General features: G+C 44.6%; 1 protein-coding gene across 2 annotated transcripts in view; it reads left to right on the top strand.

Moving 5' to 3' along the window:
• RPS6KA6 (ribosomal protein S6 kinase A6) overlaps positions 1-9,977 on the top strand; it is a 38,596-nt gene extending 28,619 nt beyond the window's left edge. For both annotated transcript variants that reach the window (XM_074551746.1, XM_074551747.1), the window contains exons 17-22: positions 424-582; positions 1,562-1,723; positions 2,119-2,195; positions 2,909-3,026; positions 4,058-4,198; positions 5,051-9,977. In XM_074551746.1, coding sequence (XP_074407847.1) covers positions 424-582; positions 1,562-1,723; positions 2,119-2,195; positions 2,909-3,026; positions 4,058-4,198; positions 5,051-5,176 — 783 coding nt within the window. In that variant the 3' untranslated portion in view covers positions 5,177-9,977. The remainder of the gene's footprint in view (positions 1-423; positions 583-1,561; positions 1,724-2,118; positions 2,196-2,908; positions 3,027-4,057; positions 4,199-5,050) is intronic.
• The last annotated feature ends 2,616 nt before the right edge of the window (positions 9,978-12,593 follow it).

Here is a 12,593-nt window from a genome sequence, read left to right as displayed (position 1 = left end):
AGGCTGTTTAAGCAGCTTGAAGTGAGGAATGATATAAAGGTTAGAAATGCCAGATTTCTTCTTGTATCAAAGGAGCAGCCAGTGTGTTGGTAACGTGAGACAGCAGTGGCCTGCAATGGAAGGGAAGAGCAGTCAGGAGTGTGGGGCTGCTCTCCTTTTCCAACAGCAGCTCTTACACTAAAAAAATCACTAAATAACTCAGAGTGATGAATTAACAGCTTGAATGGAGAGTGATGAATTAACAGCTTGAGTCATGAGCTCCCAGGGTGGCGCAGGAGCTGCCTTGCCCTCCCTGCTCTGGCAGCCCCTGCTGTTTGTGCTGCCCCTGCTGTGGGAGGAGGGGATTTGTGGGCACGTGGAACTGCCCATGTTGGCTCTGTCAGAATGCTCCGAGTGTGAGGGCCCTGTTAAACCTCTCCCCAGGTGTATGATGATGGCAGATTCATCTACCTGGTGACAGAGCTGATGAAGGGGGGGGAGCTGCTGGACCGGATCCTGAGGCAGAAATTCTTCTCGGAGCGGGAGGCGAGCGCGGTGCTCTTCACCATCGCCAAGACCGTGGACTACCTGCACTGCCAGGGGGTGAGTGAGGGAGTGAGAGTGAGGGAGGGACTGCCTGCACTGCCAGGGGTGAGTGAGGGAGTGAGAGTGAGGGAGGGACTGCCTGCACTGCCAGGGGTGAGTGAGAGTGAGTGAGGGACTGCCTGCACTGCCAGGGGGGAGTGAGGGAGTGAGAGTGAGTGAGGGACTGCCTGCACTGCCAGGGGTGAGTGAGGGAGTGAGAGTGAGGGAGGGACTGCCTGCACTGCCAGGGGTGAGTGAGAGTGAGTGAGAGTGAGTGAGGGACTGCCTGCACTGCCAGGGAGTGAGTGAGGGAGTGAGAGTGAGGGAGGGACTGCCTGCACTGCCAGGGGTGAGTGAGAGTGAGTGAGGGACTGCCTGCACTGCCAGGGGGTGAGTGAGGGAGTGAGAGTGAGTGAGGGACTGCCTGCACTGCCAGGGGGTGAGTGAGGGAGTGAGAGTGAGTGAGGGACTGCCTGCACTGCCAGGGGGTGAGTGAGAGAGTGAGGGAGGGACTGCCTGCACTGCCAGGGGTGAGTGAGAGTGAGTGAGTGAGCCCTGCCAGCCACAGCCCTGGCACAGCTTGCAATCACCACTCCCCTGCTCTCTGTGCTTTGCTTGGCTTGTTTTCCTGCTAAGAGGTTTTGTATTTTATCACAAAGGTGAATAATAAAAACAACTTGTGCTGTTATGCTGGCAAAGCCTTTGGACTCTGCATTTTATGAAACTGCAGGTTTTTGTCCTGTTCTTGTTGCCAAATGGTGATGTTGGTTCCAGTTGCATTATGAGCCAGGAGGTTTTTATTATATTACTTGAACTCGAATTTTTGGGTACTTTAAGGTTATATAATTGTTTAATTTTTGGGTAATTTAAGGTTATATAATTCTTTAAAACTCTCATAAGAATATTAATCTAGAGAACAGCTTTTATAAATTGTAAATTACAAACAAATGTACCTGCTCCTCCTAAATGATGGCTTTTCAAATGTCTTTGCTTAAAGGTGGTGCACCGAGACCTTAAACCCAGTAATATTTTGTACACTGATGATTCAAACAATGCTGATTCTATCAGGATTTGTGATTTTGGATTTGCAAAACAACTTCGAGGAGAAAATGGACTGCTTCTAACTCCCTGCTACACTGCAAACTTCGTGGCACCAGAGGTATTTCAAGCTGCTCTGTTTCCTTTGTGCTGTTTTTGGTGTGTCAGATGCTAAAACTTTTCAGCAATGCTTGGAAAAAAACCTCAACAATTCTGTTACTTTTCTTTAAATATAATCACACATGCTTTTTAAACATGAGTACATGTGTTTATTATAAACCTGCTTTAAAAACAGCAGAGTCCACCCTCAAAAATAAGATGTGAGCCTGTTGAAAATCTTAAGAGATGATCTGGGAACAAGAAATGTTGGTGGTGTTTACTGCAACTTGTATATTAGAAAGTCAATAATCTCTCACATGATCAGGGATGATCTTACCCTTCCCTAGGCTGTGGTGTTGTTTTGGGGTGTTTTTTTTTTTAATATATGACAAGAATTTAACACTCTTTGTTTCATAGGTTCTCATGAGACAGGGATATGATGCTGCTTGTGACATATGGAGCTTGGGAGTTCTCCTTTACACAATGTTGGCAGGGTGAGAATATTTCTGAGCTGTTTTGTTTACCTTAAATCCCAGAATGTTGCCTGAATCCTTGCTTCCATAGAAATGGTGAGGCATTGGCTGATGGAATGACACAGACACAGGTGGGACAGGCAGCTCTGAGTCAAAGCCAAACAATCCACGTTTAGCTCAGAGCAGGATCAAAGTTTCTCTTCTCAGAGCAGGACTTGGAGGTGCCAGAGACTTCCCCCAGTTTTCAGGAGGGAATTGAGTCTGTGGAAATCAGTGGTGGGTTTGTTTTTACCCTCCAGCCTTTTGTCCTCCCACCCCATTCCCTTAACTCACCTTGTGTCCCTGCCCCTGCTGCATTCCTGTGTGGAACACTCTGGGTTGGGATCTCTGGAGTTTCCTCAGCATCCAAACCTGAGGAAGCTCTAGGAAGCATCTAGTGGCCAAATGAGAGATGTTGGCTGAATCCTTCTCTAGCACAAAAAGAGCAGATTTTTAGTCCTATGACTAAATCCTGTCTATTGGAAATTATTCCCTTGATAAATCTGTACTTCCCATTAGATGTGAGAAATATTACGATTTAATGGCGTGTATATATTCTGTATTCTATGTATATATTTATATATGTAGATATATTTGTGTTGGCAGTGGGATATTGACTGATTATTGAGATTTTACCATTTTCTTGCAGTTTTTATCTGTAACAAGGTATTTTTGTTGTTTTTTTCTCTCCCCAGCTATACTCCATTTGCCAATGGTCCCAATGATACTCCTGAGGAGATCCTAGTACGGATAGGCAGTGGAAAATTCTCTCTAAGTGGAGGCAACTGGGACACTGTTTCAGATGCAGCAAAGGTGTAAATGTGTTGTGGTTTTATATTTTTGTAGAATTCCCATGAAATCTATAGAGCTTTATCAGCTAGACTGCTCTGTAAGTGGAGTTTGTGTTTATTATCTGCAGACTTCATTGCAGGGAAGGATATCTGCTCCAACACTTTATTTAAAGGCTCCATCTGTAATGAATATAGATTCCCTGGGATGGTGTTGACCCAGTGTTAATCACCAGTGTTACCTTTTAAAAAGATCAGCCTTAATATTAAATATTAATGTTTAAATATTTTTTCCCAGTCCTTTGGAACTGCACTGTTGTTCATTTCAGTAGGAGTGATTCAGAATGCTTGTTGGCTCTTGCTGTCTTAGCATGAGAAATTCACTTCTGTGTATTTAAGAATGCTTCACATTTTGTACCTAAAACAAAGGGAACATTCTGTCAGCTTGCTCATATTTTGGTTTTATTTCAAACTGTTGCTGTCTCTGTTCTGTGCCCTTCCCACCCACCTCTCCTTTGGACCAACGTTGTAATTAATCAGTAGCTTGTTGCTAATGCTTCTAACAGGCAAAAACAAGTGTCCATTGCTTTTGGCTTTATGCTTTATGTGGTTTCTTGCGGGAAAAATTCCTTGCTGGTGTCTCACTGTCCCTGAATTCATTTGTAGGAAGGAGGCAGCAGAGCCCAAAGTGCAGAATGAAAAAGGAGAGAGAGATTTACAAATAATAGCATTCCTCCATAAAATCTGCCTGCTACATTTGAATAGGATTTCTAGTCTTTTAAAGATTATATTCATAATAAACATGAAAGGCACAACAGTGAGTTGCTTTGCAATCAAGGCTGGCTCTGTTGAGCTGCCCCAATAGTACCACACATTGTTCTGAGCTTCTGCAGTGTCAGGGCACAGAATGATCCCGTTTGTGTGCTGCTCTCTGTGTGCTGGCATTGTGTAAACCCCTCCACACAGGGTGCTGCTCTCACTGCTGCCATCCCTGCTGCTTCCAAGGCCACCTGAGATGCTTTGCACTGAGCAGTGTTTGTGTTCCCTGCCCTGCAGGATTTGCTGTCACACATGCTGCACGTGGATCCCCACCAGCGCTACACGGCCGAGCAGGTGCTGAAGCACTCCTGGATTGCCTGCAGGGACCAGCTGCCCCATTACCAGCTCAACAGGCAAGATGCCCCACATCTAGTAAAGGTAAAGGCACCTGGGCTACTGCTTCAGCTGGGGGCTGTGCAGGGAGTTAGCTGGTTTAGAGCCACAGACAGAAGTCTCATTTTTTCTGTTTGTTTTCTTTAAAGTTACATCGTGAGACAAATTCATGGAGTGGTGGAATGGTTTGGGCTGGGAGGGACCTTAAAGCTGAGCCATCCACCCCCTGCCATGGCAGGGACACCTCCCACTGTCCCAGGCTGCTCCCAGCCCTGTCCAGCCTGGCCTTGGGCACTGCCAGGGATCAGGGGCAGCCACAGCTGCTCTGGGCACCCTGTGCCAGGGCCTGCCCACCCTCCCAGGGCAGAATTCCTTCCCAGTATCCCTCTGGCAGTGGGCAACCATTCCCCTTGTCCTGGCCCTACATACCCTTGTGTGAAGTCCCTCTACAAATTAAACTAGTAAATAATTATTGTTAATAATTATTCCCCCTCAGTGCAGGGTAAGAGATTTTTGTGTGTGGTGTCTGTAAGGCAGTTCTTGAGCTGTGTCTGAAGTCAGGACCTGAGTGGGCACTGAAGTGGCTGTGTTGGAGAAATTGGTGCTAATCTGGCTTGAAAAATACAAACTCTGACCTGCATTAACAGGTGACTCTTGCATCTGAGGGATGCAAAGGAAATACAAAAGAAAAAGAGTGTCAGACACCCATGCTTAGACATTGGAAGGGTTCAACAACAGATTTTTTTTCTCCCTAACAAATTTCAGAGAATTCACATGATCTGGCACACAAGTCTGGTTTGAATGGAGTTAGTTGAATATTTAATATTTAACTGTTTTATTTTCTGATTAAAACTTCTACAAACATGAATTATAATGACATATTTCCTTTCTCCCTAGGGAGCCATGGCTGCTACATATTCTGCACTGAATCACAAGACATTTCAGCCAGTGCTGGAGCCTGTGGCAGCCTCCAGTTTAGCTCAGCGACGGAGCATGAAAAAGCTCACATCCACAGACTTATAGATCCACTGGGACACCTGAGCAGACACAAGCAAGGGGGAAACCCAACAAGTGGCTCTATTTTGCCTGACCTGTGATCAAAAGGCATCTATGGTTTCCTGCTACACTACTTGAATTCTGTAAAAGTCCTTTTTTTAAAAAGAAAAAAAAAAATCCACAGGTTCATACTGTGTTTGTTTTACAGGCCGTATCTGTTAAGTTAATTTAAACATCAGGTACACCATAATGAATTTCTCTACACTGTCCTTTGAGATCTGTTGCAAATATTCTTTCACATTCTGTATAGTTTTGCTGGGTTCAGTTTAAAAAAAAAAATGGTTTAGGGGACCGTTGCCAATGACCAAGTTGTACATAAAGTGTCAGTGTGAGTTTTCTTGCTTCACACCCTCAGACTCTGCTGTGAAGGGCAAATTCTTCGTTTTGTAATTGGGCACTTCATTGATTCAACTCAATTCCTTGCCCTTGTCCATGACTCTTATGCAGAGTTGAGCAGTGTGATGTGCCAGAGTTAATTCATCCCTGTTGATTTGGTAGGTCTGTGTTTGCTTGGTGCCAGGAACTGAGGAGAACCAAAGGGATGTGCAAGCTCCTGCACTTAAATTTGATCTCTTGTGACCCGAAAGAAATGCTGGTTATGGCCTCTGACAGGAAAACAGACATTTCTGGTTGTTATCACAAATTGTGTCCTGCACTGAGCTGGAGGAAGTCAACATGTGCATAAACTGTAAAATTCAGGCTCTCAGAAACATTGGTGCCACTTCAAAACAAATCATGCAGCTCAATCCTTTGTTATTTATATTTCCCATCCATTAACACAGCTACTGTGTAATTTTCGTCAGCAGTCTTTCCACTAAATACACCCAATATTAGGTTTGTTTGGCATATGAGACAAACTGACACTTTATTATAACCAACTTGGCACTTGGGGTTTATTTTTTATTTATTTTTTTTTAATAGAAGGTTGCTTCTCTCTGACTCTCTCGCCGCATGTACAAATATTACAGAACAGAAATGCAAAATTCTCTTTGCCTAACTGTAGGGGTAGCTTGGGAAAATAAACAAGCCTTGCTGTGTGCCCAGATAAGGGAATTCTGACCAAGAAATTTCACAGTTATGGACAAATTCCTTTCAGCATCCTGTGGCCAGCACTCACTCACCCTCTCTGTCTGGTGTTTGGGCTGCAGCTGTTCCCAAATGCTGGGATGGAGAGGAAATTCATTTCAGGGCCAGAATTACCTTGGGGTTCCCTGACTCCAAACCAATGCTAACTGCTGGTAGTTCATTCAGAGATACACTTAGAAGTGTTTTCAAAAGCTGTAGACACTGAGCAGTTGTAGTGACATAGCAGGATGATTATAAATAGTAAATACATTAGTGACATTAGGCTGTGAAGTGACCAAAACTCAAACATAGTTCAGACTCATTTGTCATCATTGAATTTTCAAATGCAAGACCCCAGGGCTGGCAGAAATCAGTGTTTTCAGACAGCAAAAAAAAAACTTCCAGGAGAATTCTGGCCCAAGCACCAGGAGTGGTGGTGATAACTCACATCTCACAAGAGGTGTTGGCTGGTCTTTGCTTATACCTGTGAAGGACTTGGTGGTGTTGGAAATACTTTTAGATAAGCTGCTTTCTTCTGTTGTGGTGGGGGAAGATGGACATTCTGGCCAAATAGTTAGGTATGAATATTTGTAGATTTGAGATTTAATGATATAGCAAACATAGGTGTGCTCTTTGTATCACGCAGAACATCCCCCAGATGGAATTTCTTGAGTTGATAGATGTTGGAAGCTTTAGGGGCCATCTGTGCCTAGTTTTGAGGTGCCTGTTTGAAATGCTTGAAAACTTATCAAAGAACACAACTGCTTCCTGGAAAGCTCTTTGTTTAATACAAAATCTGCCCCTTTTGCAGCTGCTTCATCCTCCTTTTCCTTAATGAGGACTTTTTCCAGCAAGAATGCCTGGAAACCTCTTGTCTAACACTCTGTCAGGGTCATTTTAATATAAATTTAAAGATGACTGCCAGAAGAATTTGAATTCACTCAAAAAAAAAGGAAAAAGTGCTGGAAGTTAAACCCCCTGAGCCCAGGTCAGGGTGTACTGTGGGTTGAAATGTAGTCCTAAAAGCTGTGTTGGGGATAAGAGGTAATGCAGGGCCTGGAATCCAATGGAAATATCAAACCTGAATTGTCTTCAGCTTTCCTGTAAGGCAGCAGCTGGTCTTTAATGGCTTTACCATGAATCATTTAACAGTGTTTCTGTTGGTATTTTCTTTTAGCTTGCTTAGAAGCACCACAGAATAAGCACCTTAAAAGCATTTTGCACAAGAGCAGTTGGAAGCAGCTGAAGGGACTCAAGTTTTTCTTGAGGTGCAGCACAAAGGTGGTGAGAGGAAAAGAACACAAACAAGATGGATGTTCTGATTCATTGCTGAGTATTTAAAACATTTCCTGGAAAGCTACCCCTGTTTTATATCACTGCTGGCCTTTAGTGCAAGTGGTACTTCAGGGGTAAAATAACATTACAAAGTTGTCTTATTGTGGGGAAAACATATGGATGTGTTATATCTGACAGGCCAGTGTACCCTGGTATGCCACTTAGAATCCTATTTAGGGGGAAAATTCCCTTGCTCTATTTCAGCATATCAGTCCTGGAAATATTTGGGATATGCAGGAACACAGTTCACTTGCAGTTTACTTTTACTGTATTTAAGGATCATCTTTGTGAGGCTCCTTTGGGAATTCCTTGCCTGTTTCTCATCCCTTTCTTTCCCAGCTTAGGTTTTGATATCTAAAAGCAGCATGGTCTGCTCATGAGCTGTCAGGCAAAGGTTTGAGATGGAAGAGCAGGTACTGGGAAAGTTCTCTGGCTGCAGTGAAAGGTTGGTGAAAATTATTTCTGTCATCTGGGCACAGTTCAAGTTTACAAACTGGTGATGTTCTTACTGCCTTATTGAGTCAGAAAAAATGTTAAATTTTCACAACGGTTCATAATTACACAGAAGTAGGCATTCAGACTAAAGGAATTTCCACACAACTTAATTTTAAATTATAGAATATTTTGGCCGTGGCTTCCTGCCAGAAAAGCTCCTGCTCTGGTGTTTGGTGATGATCATTATCTGTTGCAGCTCTGGTGCACACAGACAGCAGATTCCCCCTGGAGCTGGAGTGGGCTCAGGACTCTTGCTGTTCCTTCACCCCAGGATATCTCAGTTTGTACCCTCAGTTATCCCTTGGATACAGAGGGAGGAGCTCTGTTGTGTTCCTGTTCCACGTGCAGAAGCTGCAGTGGCACCACAGTGAGCCCATGGTGGGGTCACAGGGCCCTTCCTTGGAGCTCTCCTGGTTGGGTCCAGTCCAGCCCTGATCTGGGGCTTGTGTGCTTTTCTTCTTTTTCCCATTTTGTTCAGAATCCGTGAATTCCCTTTGCCCATGGCAGGAGGTGCAGGGGCTGAGCCTGCTCTTCCTTTGGGGCCTCTGTTGCTGGAATGTTCTTGCAGCCAGAGAAGGCATCCAAAACCTCACCCAAGTCACTCATGTAGAGCTTGAATTCTGTCTTCCATGTTTTAATTCCTTTTCCAAAGCTGACCTTCAGCTGACCAATAGTTAAAATAACCTCTGGCAGACTTCAGCAGGTGGGAGTTCTTGCAGTGTACTTAGAGACTGGTCTGTAGAGATGTGTTAAATTAACTACACAAGGTTATAATAATTCTCCTGGTTTGTATCAGTGAAATTAGGCTAAAACATCAATGCAAACACAGGTTTTTATGTATTTCTGTAGCACTTACACTTTTCATTCCTAACCAGAACTAAAAGTTAGCAAATATTTGTGGGAGGGGAGGGAGGAGCAGTTTTTTCTTTCTCAAAGTTTCCAGACAGCTTCTGAAGCTGTGATCATAATAGAGTCCTTATGTAATCCTATAGGAGCTCTGTAGGGTTAAAAACATAAAATCTCATTAAAAGTTTAGGAACTCTTTTGAGGTGTGCACTGATAGCTGTTGGTAACACCCCTGCACTACATTCACACCACACCAACCTTCTGCATCAACATCTGTCCCTGCTCCAGTTATTTTTAAATATTTGCTCCTCCAATTTCTACTGTTCCTTGGGAATAGAAGAACAGATACAAATTTGAAAACCCTCACCCTTAATGTATGGCTGAAGCTGATTGAGTATTACAATAATTTGCATATTTAGAAAAGTCTCCCACAAAATCAGCAGCAGCTGGTTTTCTTGAGATTTTTCCTGTGTAATGAAAGCAAACGTTCTCTGAAAGCTTTAAAAGATATAATCAATTAAGTATCTCTTAATTATTCATTTTTGGGCAATATCTTATTACCAGTAGTGAGTTTGAATAACCCTGAATTCTCTTGTGGGGTTTTTCACACGAGGATGCTGGAGGTGGATCTGCTTTGCAGGACCAAGTGTTGAGGTTTGGGTGTTTTCATTAGGCTTCTGAGCAGTGTTTGCTAATTAATTCATTAATTAATTGCATTGTCTTAACGTCCCAAGCACTTTGGCATCTTGCACTGATGCTCTGGTTAGAGCTGAAACTCTGCTGGCACGTGGCTGAATCTCCATAAAGGGCATTAATTGAGAACAGTGTGCAATGAATTCCATGCTCTGAGGTACTTCAAAGATGAGACTCTACACAAGGTCCCCGTTCTCAGATATTGTAACTGTCATTTCCTTCTCTTAAGCATATTGTGGATTTTGTATCATACTGTATTTATTTCATTTAATTTTAAAAGAAATGTTTTCTTTAAAGCTCTGTATATATTGACATTAAAGTTTGCATTGTACTACGTTCTCTTCTTCTTGCAAGGCTGGGTCTGGCAGTGCAGTGGTGTTTCTCTTGGCACTGCTGCCTTCAATTACAGCACACCAAAGACAACCTCAAAATTGTATTTATTTTTGTCAAACTCCCTGAATAATCGTAAAGGTACAGTTTTAATTAGCTGGCAGTTCCTTGAGTGCTAGAATAAAAGAGTTGCAAATTCATAACATTTGGTAATTGACAGAAATCCATCACTTCTGCTTTGGAAGTTTGCTTGCTTCTGTTTTTCAAATGGATATAAAAAACAATGAGCAAACATTCCTAAATTAAATGTATATGAATTATTTCATAAACCTTGCCAAAAATCTCACATACATCGAGCTATTTATAAATTGATATTCAGTCAAGTGTTTCATGCCATACTTGCAGCAAAACAGGCATTCAGTGGTAGGATTGATGTATTACCTCAGGGTGGGATCATCTACCTCTGTGCTTTTTACATATAAAATCTATAAAACTTGTCTAATAAAGTCTATTAAATTTGACTTCATATATTAAGAAGAAATAATTTCCCTGCAAAAATCTGATCCTTTGAAAATAGACACTTGCATTACAAGTGGCAGGAATGACATTAAAAACTGGGTTTAAAATCCTCCTGAGGTATTTGATAAGTGCTGGTGCTGTTGGTATTCACAGTGGTTTATAGAAACTTTATTTTTTTGAATGCACAGGAAGGTTTTCCCACCTTTGCCTCAGGTGCTGTTCGCTCACACAAGACACTGGTGGCAGAAGAAGGGGGGCCCTGGAGCCACAGAGGAGGTACAAGCAGGTACAAGTTTCTCAGATTGTGATAATTTGTTTGATTTCATTCAAATCAGGCAGGAAAAATTAATCAAATTGGACAAGACCAGTAAAATAATTTTTAAAAGCCCTGAGTCTCAGGTATTGAGATCTGCAGGCTTGGTGAAGGTGTTGCTGGGTGGGAGGAGACAAGGCATGGATTAAAAGCCAACCTGACTGAATTTGGAGAAACCAAGGACAGGGATGAGCCAAGTGTTAAAAAAGATTCCAGAATGTGCCTTAATTACGTCCTGCTCTTTGTTTTCCTGCAAATTTTGGTTCTCAGGAGCTGTTTTCCCCATGATTCATCTCTGAAGCTTTATGACTGTAAGAGGCACCTTCCCACATCTCTTTTGGGTTTTTTTATGGGGTGCAAAATGTTTTTAGATAAAGATGTTCCCACCTTTGCTTGCCCCAGCTGTAGGAGGAAGAGGGAGCAAGTGTCTGCTGGAAGTTTTGCCAAAATACGGATTTAACTGTATTTATTTTGACTTTTGTTTAACAATTTCCCTCCAGAACCTCTGGGGAACTTCTCTCAGAGGCATTCCCGGTGTTGGCCGTGTCGGTCGGTATTCCTGGTGTTGGCCTTGCCGGTAATTCCCGGTGTTGGCCGTGCCGGTATTCCCGGTGTTTGCCGTGCCGGTAATTCCCGGTGTTTGCCGTGCCGGCATTCCCGGTGTTGGCCGTGCCGGTATTCCCGGTGTTTGCCGTGCCGGTAATTCCCGGTGTTTGCCGTGCCGGCATTCCCGGTGTGGGCCGTGCCGGTAATTCCCGGTGTTTACCGTACTGGCATTCCCGGTGTGGGCCGTGCCGGCATTCCCGGTGTAGGCCGTGCCGGTATTCCCGGTATTTACCGTACTGGCATTCCCGGTGTGGGCCGTGCCGGTAAGTCCCGGTGTTGGCCGTGCCGGTAATTCCCGGTGTGGGCCGTGCCGGTATTCCCGGTGCTGGCCGTGCCGGCATTCCCGGTGTTTGCTGTACCCGGTCCCGCTGGCCCCGGCGCAGCCGCTGCTCTCCCCACAGCCCCCAGGAGATGGAGGCAGCGCCCCGCTAGCGGCCCCGGAGCCTTCCCGGGCATTCCCGAGCCTTCCCACCGGGACCGATCCCGCCCGGAACCCTCCGGGCCTGAAGGATGCACGGCCGGGAACTGCAGTTCAGTTGCACTACTGGAATTAGTTCATATTTTGTTATTTTTTGAATTTATTTCTCCTCCTTGAGAATGTCTTGTTTTCCTGGTTCTCTTGTTTTCCTGCCTGTGGGATGAGGTTGTGTGATGCCTTCATGCCCAAATCCCGAAGTATTAAATGGAACAGCTCCACATCTGCTGCTCCTGGCTGAGGGGCAGAGAAGCAGCACCGGCAGGACCAACCTTGGAGCATCTCCCTGAACCCAGAGGTCCCACCTTGGCGAGGATTTCCTGGTACTGGGAAAGGAGGAGGAGCAGGAATAATGAAATCAGAGATGGTCCTGAACTGGGAGGGATCCCCGTGGATCTCTGAGTGCAGCTCCTGTCCCTGCACAGACCCCACAAATCCCACCCTGGGCCTGGGAGCTTTTCCCAACCTCTCCTGGAGCTCTGGCAGGGTTGGGCTGGGAGCATTCCCGGGGAGCTGCTGCATGCAGGAGGGAGGACAGGGATCTTGGGATGTGGAACTGCCTTCTGCAGCCCTTTGCTCCATCCAGAGGGAGGACAGGGATCCTGGGATGTGGAACTGCCCTCTGCAGCCCTTTGCTCCATGCAGGAGGGAGGACAGGGATCCTGGGATGTGGAACTGCCCTCTGCAGCCCTTTGCTCCATGCAGGA

The sequence above is a fragment of the Zonotrichia albicollis genome, chromosome 14 (genome assembly GCF_047830755.1).
Source record: "Zonotrichia albicollis isolate bZonAlb1 chromosome 14, bZonAlb1.hap1, whole genome shotgun sequence".
In the NCBI taxonomy this organism is placed as follows: Eukaryota; Metazoa; Chordata; class Aves; order Passeriformes; family Passerellidae; genus Zonotrichia; species Zonotrichia albicollis.
The sequence above is the reverse complement of the archived record's forward strand: the minus strand, read 5'-3'. Positions and strand labels throughout refer to the sequence as shown.